This window comes from Borostomias antarcticus (genome assembly GCF_949987555.1).
Source record: "Borostomias antarcticus genome assembly, chromosome: 18".
NCBI classification, from domain to species: Eukaryota; Metazoa; Chordata; class Actinopteri; order Stomiiformes; family Stomiidae; genus Borostomias; species Borostomias antarcticus.
In genome coordinates, this window is record NC_140251.1 from 15685651 (window position 1) to 15698997 (window position 13347).

General features: G+C 45.9%; 1 protein-coding gene across 1 annotated transcript in view; it reads right to left on the bottom strand.

The window, feature by feature from the left end:
• Positions 1-12227, bottom strand: part of LOC311320821 (spondin-1-like) — a 49985-nt gene extending 37758 nt beyond the window's left edge. The window contains exons 1-3 of the mRNA XM_084452664.1: positions 11860-12227; positions 11001-11107; positions 4059-4192 (exon numbers count right to left, since the gene is read on the bottom strand). Of these exons, the coding sequence (XP_084308790.1) occupies positions 4059-4192; positions 11001-11107; positions 11860-12205 (587 nt within the window). The 5' untranslated portion in view covers positions 12206-12227. The remainder of the gene's footprint in view (positions 1-4058; positions 4193-11000; positions 11108-11859) is intronic.
• Between the last annotated feature and the right edge of the window lie 1120 nt (positions 12228-13347).

Here is a 13347-nt window from a genome sequence, read left to right on the forward strand (position 1 = left end):
TTACCATCATTTATGTTACGAGCACATTGATTGAGTCTGTCATTCAATAGCGCGGTCATTGCCTGTCGTAGTTCAGACTCAGGTTCCATCTTTTCGCACAAGAAACACTGCTACACTTCAAGCGTAATCCTGCACATTTTTGAATTCCCCTCACCAGGGTCATTCTCACCTGGGTCATTCTGAGTGCTCCTCACCAGGGTCATTCTCACCTGGGTCATTCTGAGTGCCCCTCACCAGGGTCATTCTGGATGTCAGCTGCCCTTTTTCTGGCACACTCAAACTCAAACTCGAATCGGGACATGTCGAACCTGATTGGCAGCTGGTTAATTTCAATCAATCAGGCAATCATAAAATACCCATTGTTTTCAGGACAACATGCATAATGAGTTGGAGGAGATTTCAACTCTTAATTTTTATCAGTCTGACAGAGACAACACTTTCTCCAGTCAGTTTGAGGTGCACAACTCAGTGGAGTAGAAGTGGACATTTTGTGTGACGGTTTAGGCTGAGGGGCTATCCTTTTACCACCTAACCGAACAGAATACCAATCTAAGCACATTCAGTTATGGTATACAACTAGGTTCAAATAAAGTGCTCTACACCTAGCCCGATCGTTCATCCAGTGCCATTTAAGTCCCGTGTGATCTGTACACCATCAGGGTAATTGCAGCACCATTACCCTTGGCTCGGCTTTCCTGCGCTGGCACATCCTGTCGATTCAGGTGCGGCTATCTAACTACAATACTACAACTAGCTTAACTACTAGTGTATACACAGGGCTAGATAGCAGTTGGGACACTAAATTATACTATACCTAGTGAGTACTACAGTTAGACAACTACAGTGAGTACACTACTTAGCCGACACTGAACCCCATGCTGAGTCTCGCAGCAATGATGTCACCATTGTGCCCTGGTTGTGCTTTGACATCACTCTCTTATAAAAAGAATGTCAACTAATTGACATTGATTAAAACAGTGGATCAAAAGATTGCTTAGAATTTTCTACATCCAGTTGAAACTTCTCTCTGATCGAATTACAACAAATCTTTTTTATTTTTAGTCGAAAATGGCTGCTTAAACAACAAAAAAAATGAAAATCTTAAACTGGAAGCCATATTGAATTTTTATTGGCACTACTGTATTTGTCATGTCAAAACACATACATTTTGATAAGTCATTAAAATATGTCCAGCCATTCAAGTTCTACATTGAAAAACCTTTTTTTTACATTTGATGCGACGTCCATCTTAAAAATTGCCACCATCTTGGATTTGCAGGTGGCTAACGGGCTTTTCTGAAAAAGTAGGTCCTAGGCATTATTCATGCCAAATTTGGTGCTTGTACCACAAAGTGAACAATTCTTATGAAATACTGACTTAATCTGCTGGACTACTCTCACAAGATGGGCAATGGCCACGTCAGCTTGGGCGACCTTCACTTGCTGCTCCGATGTGGCAGCGCCCGGACCCTTCAACAGATAGAGATGTAGATGGCAAGCATGGTGATGGATGAGCCAGCGCATAGCTCTTCTCCGCCTGGGACAGTGTGGTCTTGTCCTTGGGGTCGGGCGTGGAGGGCTTCCTAGCCGAACCCCAGGCGGAGGAGCCAGGCAAAAGGATGGCGGCGATGTCAGGTTCCAGCGGCAGGGAGGCAGTTGTCATTGCTTCGTTCCATTCAGCGACCCTGGTAGCTTGCATGAAGGGATGTAGCAGAGCTCTCAGGGAAGCAGGGTGGTCCCATCCCGACTCTACGAACGTCTCCAGGTCAGACATAGCTGGGAGGAGACGAAGCACATAGCAGACGGAGCTCCAGAGTGGCAGCCCCGCCACAGCCGTAATCTCCGGGAGGGGAACGTTGAGATGGATTGCGGCTCTTTCCAGTAGCATCGGGAGATCACAGTCGAAGGACCCGGGCCTGGGATCACCGGAGGTAGAACCGTTGACATTAGACGCTTTGGAAGCGGAGTTGCTGTCGGCCCCCATACCTCCTTCTTCTTCGTCATTAGACCCGGGAAGGACCAGCATGGGCTCTGGCGGCTGAGGTGGAGCGCCGAGATCCTCTCCCTCTTCTGAGCCGCCCTCCACGATTGCAGGATCTTCATGAGCCGCCGGCAGCGGCAGGCAGTCGAAGAAGTGCGTCCAGCGAAACCTCTCCAGAGGCTCTAGTTGAGATTGCAGTTCGGCAGTCAGGAGACGGCACCATTCCTGCCCTGGCGTGCTGCGGCCCCATGCAGCGGAAGCAGAGTGGATGTCCCACTGAAGAATCTCTCAGGCAGACTAGGCAGCACCGACCAGGGCGCCCCAAGGGACGTCGCCGGCTCCGCAATGAGTCGCTGGCTAGTCAGCTTCTTCTTTCTTCTCAGTCGTTCGTTTCTAGGAGGAGTTGTATTGTATGACACACTTTTATAATGGTGCACCTGTTCTAATTGGTCACAGGTGTGTGCGAGCTATGATTGGTTAAGCCCATAAGGATATTACCCTGTGGGGCACACACACACACACACACACACACACACACACACACACACACACACACACACACACACACACACACACACACACATACAGTGCATCCAGAAAGTACCCACACCCCTTCGCTTTTTCCACATTTTGTTATGTTATTGATTTGTTATTCCAAAATGGACTAATTTCTTCTTTTTTGTGTGTGAAATGTTTCCAGACGTATAAAAAAAAAAAAAAATGGAATACCACATGTACATGTAAGATTTCAGACCCGTTATTCCTGTACTTTGTTGAGGCACCTTTGGCAGTGATTAGATTAGTTATTAATTGATTGGAGTCATGGTAAATGCAATTGATAGGACATGATTTGGAAAGGCACTCTTAACTGTACTGTATGTTATGTAAAGTAGTAATAACCCGCAGTTGACAGTGAATGTGAGAGCCACAGGCCATGAAGTTGAGGAAATTCTTAACACGGCTAGATGAGGTCAACCATCCTCGTGACTGGCCTCTGTTCTGGGAGGTGCAGTATTTCAGCTCCGGAGGAACCATGACACTCAGTGGAGTATGTGCCACACTCGACGATATCACTAATGGCATTTAGAGGGGAAGGGGGAGGGAAGGGAGCACTCGGAGCAGTAATTGGGCTTTTATTTGATGCTGGGAGGGCCAAGCAGGTAGCCATGCCTCACGTCAACCTTCGTCTGGCCGCCAGCCCAGCGGCGGAGCAACGGCGCTGAGGAAGACTACCACATCGGCACGCTGTATCTCCACTCTGTCAGGCACAGTCAAAGTGACAGCAATACGGGCTAAATTTGCATAGCAGATGTTTCGCAGCGCAATATTTGCTGGAATGGTACCAAGATGGCAATAAGCCATCTGTCGAACATGACGGAGAGATAAATTAAAAGTAACCCTTGTGAATATTTCTTCCGAGCGACAGGGAGGTGGTTAGGAGTGAGATGGCTCAGGGTAGTCAGCGGAGCAGAGAGCTGCTTCTGAGAACCATGCCAAGGGAGAGGGGAGAGGCGGAGTGTAGCATGGAAAAGAGCTGGTCTCAATATTCAGTGGATCCACAAAGATCTTCTATTGGTCTAATGGTAGAGACTTGGGCTCAGCAAGCAGGAGAATGAGCTGTCTGTTCCAATTATGTGCAGGGAGGTTAGAGCGGTGAAAAATGGGGAAAAGGAGAATAATGAACTTTCTGACATGAGGTACTTTAATTGTTCTTGGACCAATTCAATCTCACCTTAATTTCACACCTCTGAACACTAGATGTGAAACACAGTATTATGATTCATCAGTTTGAAGGTGATTGAGAAATGAGTCATGGTAATAGCAATTTTGCATCTTATGTCATTCTTTATGAGAATGAGTAGAGGTCGGAACCCTATGCTCGCTCTATGCTAATTATCTATGTGGGCAGGGCTTGTGGCAGGGTCTCAGGGTGATGTAACCATCTATTTCTATGATAATTATCTAAGTGTGTGTGTGTGTGTCTGTGTGTATGTGTGTGTGTGTGTGTGTGTGTGCATGTGCATTAGATCACTCATTATTTTACTCTCCTAATGTAACAGGTGATTCAATGACCTACTTCAGGATGACACAGCCGCTGCCTGTGGGGGGCGCTGTCCAGAACACCTGGATCCTGGTCCTCCTACGGGGGGTGCTCTCTGTGACCGCGGGGGGGCAGTTGGTCATGAACTGGGTGTCCTCCTCATCGATGATCTAGGAGAGAAGAGACAGGACCGGAAATGAGAGGTGTCAGACACTGGCACACAGGATAGGACATTAGAACAAATTGTTTAGTCTCACATCAAACTGGCAGGTACATCAACAACAGGACAGGAAAGACACACTGACTATTGAGATTGCTAAAAAAAAAAGAGGCAAGGATAATGTTCCAGAAAGCTTTGCAGCACTACATTTATTTAGTAGGCAACAAAGGTAGGTACTGTATTGTGATGGATGAATAACTTTGCAACCAATGTATCGAACTGCACAAAAAAGTATCCATCATCATCATTCTCCCTGAAATTCATAATCCCCTTTTTATTATTGATCAACGCACATTGGCTGCACATGTGTTTTTGCATTTGATTACAGCTATAACTCAGGAGAGAACAGAACAGCCAGAGACAGGAGATGATCAGTATCCTGGGATCAATACCATATTACCAAGTCACACGTGGCTGAGCTCTCCATCGCAGTGCTAGAATTCCTGGTTCCAGTGCTAGCTTCACACATGGAGCTACTCTGCTGTAACTAATGCTGCAGCCTGGAAGGTTGTTCCTCTAAAGAGATTCCTCTAGGTTTCAGTGATTTCTGTTCTTAATCAAAAAGTGAAAGAGAAAGAAAGAGAGAGGCACAGAGAGAGAGAGAGAGCTAGAGGGAGACAGAGATAAACCAGGCCAGGTCCAGCCTGGCTTATGTGCGTGGCTGGCTTGTTTCTGTTCAGGACTGGTAGGACGGAAGCTAGTCATGCCACTGAAATAGCTTTGAATTGAAATGACATGAAATAATGTCTGATAAATTAAGATAGGTCTTGTCGCCTGGACACATCAGTTCTAATGCTTCCAATGCTAATCCAGCACAATAAGAGCGGGATAGCCAGTTAGCTCATGAGCTCACAACAACTAGCAGCAGCTTCCATAACATTAATGGTAGAGGTCAGTGGCTAAAGCAGTTACACTAATGATAACATAAAGTCATCCCCACCGGGTCTTGGAGTCCAATGCTCTGAACACTACTCTACTTGTGCAGTGGAGATCGGCAGATTGGTTTTGGTGTCCTTCTTCCAGTCCCTAGTGTGGGTTGAGGTTAGAATAAGGGTTGGGGTTGGGACAAGATCTGACCTATAAGACAAGGGGTAAAGTTGGAGTGAAAGGATGAACATGTGAAGTTTTGGGGTATAGTCCCATTCAGTCATCCCCACTGGGTCTTGAACCCCTGTCTCCCGGGTGGGAGTCCAATGCCCTGACCACTACTTGTGGAGTAAAGATCGGCAGGTTGATTTTAGTGTCTTTCTTGATTTTGGTGTGCTGGGACTACTGCCACTTGTGGTTAATTACATAGCATTTCACTTCACATTATACATGATTCCGTGTATATTTTTTGTATTTTGCTATTCTGTATATATTAAGACACTATTATTGTACTTACATTTTCATAAGCGACTTACATAAATGTTCTCTTCAATTATTGTTCTTTATTGCTACAATGTAACAAATAGACTGCTTTGTATTTGTGAACTCTGTATGTTTTTCGTAATTATATATTCTGTATATATTTAGAATTTAGTATGAAAGGAAGGAAGACACCATTAGGGCTTTTGATTTCTCTTTTTTTGGGGTATAGTCCCATTAAGTCATCCCCACCGGGTCTTGAACCCCTGTTTCCCGGGTGGGAGTTCAATGCTCTGACCACTACTCTACTTTTGCAGTGGAGTAGTGGTTGATTTTGGTCTTTCTTGATTTTGGTGTGCTGGGACTACTGCCTCTAGTGGTCCCAACAGAGAGATGCAGGCCAACATTGTCCGGAGCAAGGTTATTATAGTTAACGAAAACAAACTAAAAAATGAAAACTAGGCATGAAAAAACTAAAGTTAACTAAAATAAAAATAAAAACTAGGCTTTACAAAAAAACGCTAACTAACTAAAACTGTGTTGTGTGTTTACAAAACTAACTAAAATAAACAAAAATTATAGAGAAAATGTCCTTAGTTTTAGTCTTTTTCATTGCATACATAAGCCTAGTATTTTGTGGGTGGATATGAAATCTATCCTCCATTTTGTTTTAGCCGTGCCCCTGTGCAGAAGAAGCCTGACATGCGCCAGATGGTTTTTCTCACACGGAGTGAAACAACCTGAACTTGTGAGATCCGGATAGTCTCACGAGGCTAGCGCAGAAGAAAAAAAACTAAAATAAAACTAAGCATTTTCAAAAAATATAAACTAAACTAAACTAGCAAATCTGCTTTAAAAACTAATTAAAACTAAACTGAAATTGAAAACAAAAAGTTAAAATGATATAAAAATAAAAACTAATGAAAAAAGCAAAACTATTATAAACTTGGGCCGGAGTAAGGGAGGTAGGGAGGGAGTGATAACCAGACAAATGCTATACTAGGTGCGCTGGCTTCCAGCCACGCACAAAAAGAGAGAAGAGAATGAGAGAGATGGAGAGAGACAGAGATAGAGAAAGAGGGAGAGAGAGAGAGAGAGAGAGTGAGAGAGAGCAAGACAGTCATAAAAAGATGCAGCAGACTGACACAATGGGAAGCCCTGAACTCTAGGAGTGCTCTCCAGCTGTATAGGCTAATGCTAACATTGACCCAACAGCTACAGACACACATTCTCCAGGGCATGTGTGTGTGTGTGTCAGACAGAGATAGGAAAAGGGAGAGTAAAGCCCCTTGGTTGGTGGTGAGGATTGGTTCCAATTAGCTGAGCACCCCGGTGAGTCTTGTCTTCCTCCTGCTCAAGATTTGCAGCACCCTTTTATCTCTTCTCTCTCTCTCTCTCTGTCTCTGACTCAGAAATCCCTGTCTGTCTTCATCAGGCACTGGCCTGTTTATATACCAAACTGTGGTTCCTGGAATGTCCGGGGTTAGCTTTGTTTACTCAACCACACCAATGAGCTACTTTCTTTGTTATTGACACAGTTCTTCCCTATACACGCGCACAGCTGCCGTGGTGATTTTAAACACTGCCTCTTGTTCGCGCGCGCGTGTGTGTGCGTGATGCCAGAGAGTGTGTGTGTGTACATGCATGTGTGTCCGTGTGCTGTATGTGTGTGAGGCTCCTAACTGTTCCCTAGGTCTCATTAGCTACCAGTGACGTTTCTTTCTGTGCATCAAGATCCAGGTCCTGTCAGTCACAGCCAGCCTTTGAACAACTCACAAGTACAGAGAAAAAGAGAAGGGGATAAAGGGAAGAAAGGGAGAGAGAGAGAAGGGGGGGGAGAGAGACCAAGATATAGAAAGGGGGGAGGGGAGAAAGATAGTCAAACAGATAGGCAGACAGAATCAGTTATACAGAGAGAATCAAGAAATTGATAGAGAGGCTGAACGGCAGGTTGAATAACTTGACAAAACCCTTCATTCCCTCTCCGCTCATTAGTGAAAAAAGTGCTTCCTCCAGTGCTCCCAGATGACAGGTATTTTCTCCAACAGTGGGAGGGAGAAGTAATTGTGCTGTAACTAGGCTAGAGGGATCTGTCCCTTGGGAGCAGAGCACTACAAACTGTTTCCCCTCCAAACTGCTGCTAAGTGGCTGTCATATCTTAGCTGGGCTGCAGCCAGTCTGGAGAGATGGAGGATGAGAGAGAGAGAGAGAGAGAGAGAGAGGCAAAGATGGAGGGAGGAAGAAAGAGAAGAGAAGGATACAAGAAGAGGGGGGGGGGATGGACATGGGGGGAGAGAGAGAGAGAGAGAGAGAGAGAGAGAGGGAGAGGCTGGGAAAGTAGTGGAGCATTTGTTGTAATTGTAGCTCCTGGCTTGGCTGAGTCAACTCTCTCCTATCTCCTCTCTCTCCCTCAGAGCTCCTCTGTGCCTGAGTATGGTGTGTGTGTGTGTGTGTGTTTGTGTGTGCGTGCGTGTGTATATATATTTGTGTGTGCGCGCGTGAGTATGCATGTGATTATGTTTGTGTGCATGTGCGTGTATGTGTGTGTGTGTACAGCGGGGTCTGGAGTTTGTTGAGGAGCAGCTGAATGCTGCTGTTTTCTTAGTCCCTCTGTCCCCTGTGACAGGGCAAACACAGATGCTGCTCAGCGCCTGCCTGCCAGTGCCAATCTAGCAGAGACCCAGATGGACAGGATTCACACAGCACTCAGCCGGCCCCGGGCCCCGGCTCCCCAGGGAAAATCAACACTGGGAAATCCAGTTTGCTTTGCTGTATGAAGGCTATGGACGGCAGAGGGGCAGATCTTGAGGCGCGAGCGAGATTTCTGACACGCATGCAGAGATTTAAATGTCACATCAATACATGCGTGCGGCGGTTTTTCAGAAAGTGACGGATTTCTTCTCTCCCTCTCCGAGCAAATCTCTGGCGTGTCAATACTTTGCCTTGAAGCCTCCTATCAGTCAAAAAATTATTTTACTGCAGATCTCCATGGAGGTCACAGCCTTGTCTCATATCAAATGTTATTAGACTACACATTTCTCACATCACCATTGTGTCCTCGGAGCCTTGCTGTGTGGATCTGCAATTTATACATGGTTCAAAACCGTTTCTAATCAGTGTAGCATTCAATTATGAAAAACATAAACATGAGAACCGATGATTAAAGCCTTTCAGCTCCTTCCTATTCTTAACTATTTTGTAACACCCACTTCTTTGCTTCTTTGTGTCCATATCTCCAACGAATAGCAGCTTCTATTGTGAGTCAGTAACTACATTTAGGTTCCAAGGATTTGGGGTTTTTCATTTAATCTTTAATGAAGCAGAGAGCGACAGTATGGGGAGGACGTGATAAGACCACAATCAACATTCTTTAGGAACTAAGTAATTTACATCAACGCCAATCGACACCACTCTACCCTTAACATATCACTCATAAAACACGCATCAATATGAGCATTAAAAGCATTCAATGTAGTCTAACATATAGAGAAACACAACTTTTAATGCTAAATGTAGTATTTTCAGTTCGTCTTCCTGTCCAACAGTGGTGACCGCCCTCCTGCTGGCTTTGCTAGTTGGTTCAGAACAAAGAGGTGTGAAGCCACTTATATGACCATGGGGAAGTGACCTCATTAGGCCACAGTGCTCTAACTGAAGGACAGTGCTCTATAATGGTCAAAGTGGCCATTTCACTCACACATGTACACCCGTGACAAACTGGGCTGAACTGTGCTCTTTTTTCTCTCTGCTGTTCTCAGTGATACAAACGACTGTTACGACTGCCCTGTCCGACTCTTGGAGAGCTTAGGACTGTTGTTGGAAAGTGTGAAAAGTTGAAGTCTATCGCTGATGCGGGTGAAAATAAAAGTGAGGATGGAACAAAAACTGAGCCAGGAATTGAGCTCTGCTCTCCGGCCTCTCAACAATATTAGACTGACAGAGAGACTCGGAGAGCATATTTCACATACTTAATATACATACAGAATAAAACATAGCAAAGACCTTGACCATAGATCTGACACACACACACACGCACACACCCACACACATACATATGCAAGCACGCGCACAAACACACACACACACACATACACAAATATGCACATACACAAAACAATTATGCCTCTGGCTCTCATATCAGGCCTCCTCCTCATCTGGTGCTCCAGCAGTCGTCAGTGTGAACTCTGTGACCTGTGTGTGGGGCGTTTTCTAATACGCACCATGGAGATGCCTCTAATCTCCGTCAACAGCAGATAATATCTAGTCTCCTCTCATCTCCTCTCTACCCAAACAAACTGTGCTTTCCTCCTTGTGTACTGTCATAACATCAATCTGGCCCAGATAAAGAGAACTGAGAGTGGTGGAGGCGGTTTGGGGACTCGCCACTCATGATTAGGCGGCCCCATCTAATCCTCTAATCTAATCCTCAGATGGATAAGCTTTGTAACGTTGCCATCGGACGACAACCATGTCGTCTTGGTCTAATGGGACAACCGGGGTTTGGTCCCTGGCAGTTAAACAAGGGGTTGAGAAATCTGTGTTAGTTCCCCTGTGGCTGGCATTGCTGCCCCCCCCCCCCCCCCCCCCTTCCGTCATAACCAGGGAAAGAGATACAGAGTACACAGTATTTACTTGCAACATAAAAGCAAAGCAACTCTCGGAGGTAGTAAAACTTTAATGTGCGAGAGGTTTGTGTTTAGAGGGGGACAACAGACGGTCACATTCCAGGAGAGCAGCCAGCAGCCGCTAGCGCTGTCAGCCGGGGAACAGCCTGCATTCATTTGGCACTGCTTACAATACAGTCCAACCAGCCTTATTAAGAAAACACACGCCACAATATCACTACCTTCATATCACTACCTTCAGAGAAATGCTGTGTTTTGGGTTTAATCTGAAAACGATATAATAAGTAGCTTGGACGTTTCTGACGGTGGATTCGGGATTCAAACGGGATGGTTGACGGGAGACCTCAGTGGTCTCACGCTGCGCGCTGTACAGTGTGGAAGTAGGGTGCAGAGTGGAGCGTGGGGTCAGACTGGGCAGGATGTCGTGGGAGGGGTACAGTACTTCCTGTTGACATGCTGAGGTAACTGAGGAAGAGTGTTTTCTCTTCAGGAGATCTCTCCTTCTCCCCGCTCTCATCTAGCTGCTCCCTAACAGAGCTTTTAGAGAATATGACCCTATATATATAATATTATAATAAATATAATATTAGCCTTTCTGCTGGCTGCTCAGCGATAAGGAGTTGGACTACTGTATGTTCTGTTCTTACTCAGACAGACTGACCTAGAGCAGTCCTGAAGCTAAATGTTGCAGATCTTGGTCTAATGATAGACTTGGTCTAATGGTAAACATAAGTTCGATCCCCAAAGCGTACTCCTAGTGATCATGTGGTGTGTATCTTACTGTACCTGGAAATGCCCGGCGTAGTGCTCGTCTGTGGTGCCCCCTCTGCCTTCCTTCAGAGCGATGAGTGTGAAGCCCCTGAAGTAAGCAGGGCTGGTGGCCAACAGGGTCACTGGGGAGGAAGCAGGGAAGAAGGAGGAGAGGGGAAGATGGAGGAGAGGAGGAGAGGGAGGAGAGGTCAGGGGATATAGGTCAGACATGATAACGAAGGCGGTATCTCTTCGATCCTGACATCCTTTCTCTTTCCTTTTAAGGAAGCACATTCATTCTTTTTTAAAGCCTTTTTTATTTTTTAGAAAAAGGTACTGAGGTACTAAGAGATACTGTAGGATGCAAGGAATAAAATAAAGACTTGAACCTAATACTTAGATTATTGGTCCGTAAGATAGTCAATAGGAAAGATTTTGTATGGTGTGGAGTTGGTGGGCTCCGGGTACTGTAGTCAGGGGGTAAACATTGCTCATTACCTCCCCGGTGTTTCCCTCTCTGCTGTATATATATATATATATATATATATATATATATATATATACACTCAGGAGGTAGCATGATGCTGCTACCAGCTGAACTGAAAATTGCAATCCATCCAGAATAGACGAATAGACTTGGGAGAGAGGATTTTACCTTTGTTCAAAGCAATGCATGTGTAGCAGTAAACTGGTGTAGTAGTACTAACGTCGCAAGAAAAAAAGTTTAAAGTTAATTGGTGGTTAATACAACTGTTTTGAACGCATTACGGACTGTACGATTCATTTGGCACGACATTTACGCACTGGCGATGACTGGCACGCACGGATCAAAACGTGACTTGTTGAAAGTTTTCCTTGATGTAAACGTGTATGATTTAGCTTAATGTTTGCCTACCTCTATAAGTGCTTCCCGGTTGGTATTGTTCAGGATCTCCCTCCACTCGCAGTCGAAACTCATTGTAGCCTTCTCTCCGCGTGCCCTGTGTCTGCGCCCGTAAAATCCTGCCGCAATACCCGTCCGACTTCGCTGCCCTGTCAGTGGGTTCCTCGACGAACGCGACGGCATTGCAAACAAAACCGGAGACTAAATACTGCAAAAGCACTAAGTGCAAATATATTCCCATGGTGGAGTCTGGACAGGGCCTCCTGGTCCACCTCTTAAAAGGAAACAGAACAGAGAAAATTTGAGAGTAAATTCGTCTACCTCTCCAACTCCTGAATTCCACCAAACTATTTAGCATTGACTGTAAACGGCGTGGGAAACCGCGAATCCATCCCGGGATGTGAGCGGATTTCGAAGTTCGATTATACCGCCTCAGTGTGCAGTTCTAGCCTACTGGAGCGTGAGAGGAGAGCGTTGTTCCGTGGCTCTTAGTGAGTTGAGGAGAGAGAGAGAGTAATTCTCAGACTCCGGCAAAAAGCTGAGCAAGGTGACGGGGCTCCGGCGTTCCTCGACAGTCCCTTTGACAAGAGGGAGGTTCTGGTGATGAAGACAATGGACAAAAAAAAGCCAGACACCAATAGTCGCGGAGCTGTGAGCTAGCGAGAGGAGCGTTTTGACATTCTTGGTAAGAAGCAGGGGAGCTGCCTGCCAATGTTCGTGTAGTCGTGATTTTCATTAGACGCGCACTGACTTGCCCAAACCTCGCGTGCGCACTGGGCGCCTTATCTTTGCGCAATAACGGGGCTGGCAGGGCAACTCTGTATTATGAGAAAGTATAGGTGATCACACATGTATCCTGCTTCTATAAGATGCGGTGTGATGTTTGATTTCAGAAGACTAATTTTAGCTTCAACATGCTTTTACAACCCAAAGGAGAGGCGTCTTGCTCAGTTTTCATTCTTACTGTAGGACTGAACATGACGCGATCATCCATGTAGCCTACAGGTTAGAAACAAAGTGTTGACCAGCAGGTGTCACACCAGCACCCTATCCCTGGTACCTCTCATGGTCCTCTACCGATAGCGCGCACACACACACACACACACACACACACACACACACACACACACACCACACAGCCTTTCTGCGGTTCACTTGACACAATTTGTCAATTATCCCTTCAAGGCCACATATGCAGAGTGATTGTTATCAGCGGTTCCTACAGCTGCAGGTGGTTAACCAGCGGAGAGAGAAGCCTTTTTTCCTTGAGGGAAACGGTGTGTCAGGAACGCAGGCCATAGGGCACTACTCCCCAGAGGTCAGGGGTCAGGCAGGTGTGCACACAGCTGAGGGTGGTTACTGAGAGGAGAGGTGTGCCTGACCTCGGGGGCTGTGGAACATGGGGTTTGGGCAGAGCAGAGTCGGGAGTTGGACAACCTGGAGCTGGAGGCAATACTGTAATACCCTGAGGACCTGGGCCTCCAGGTGTTTATACCCAGC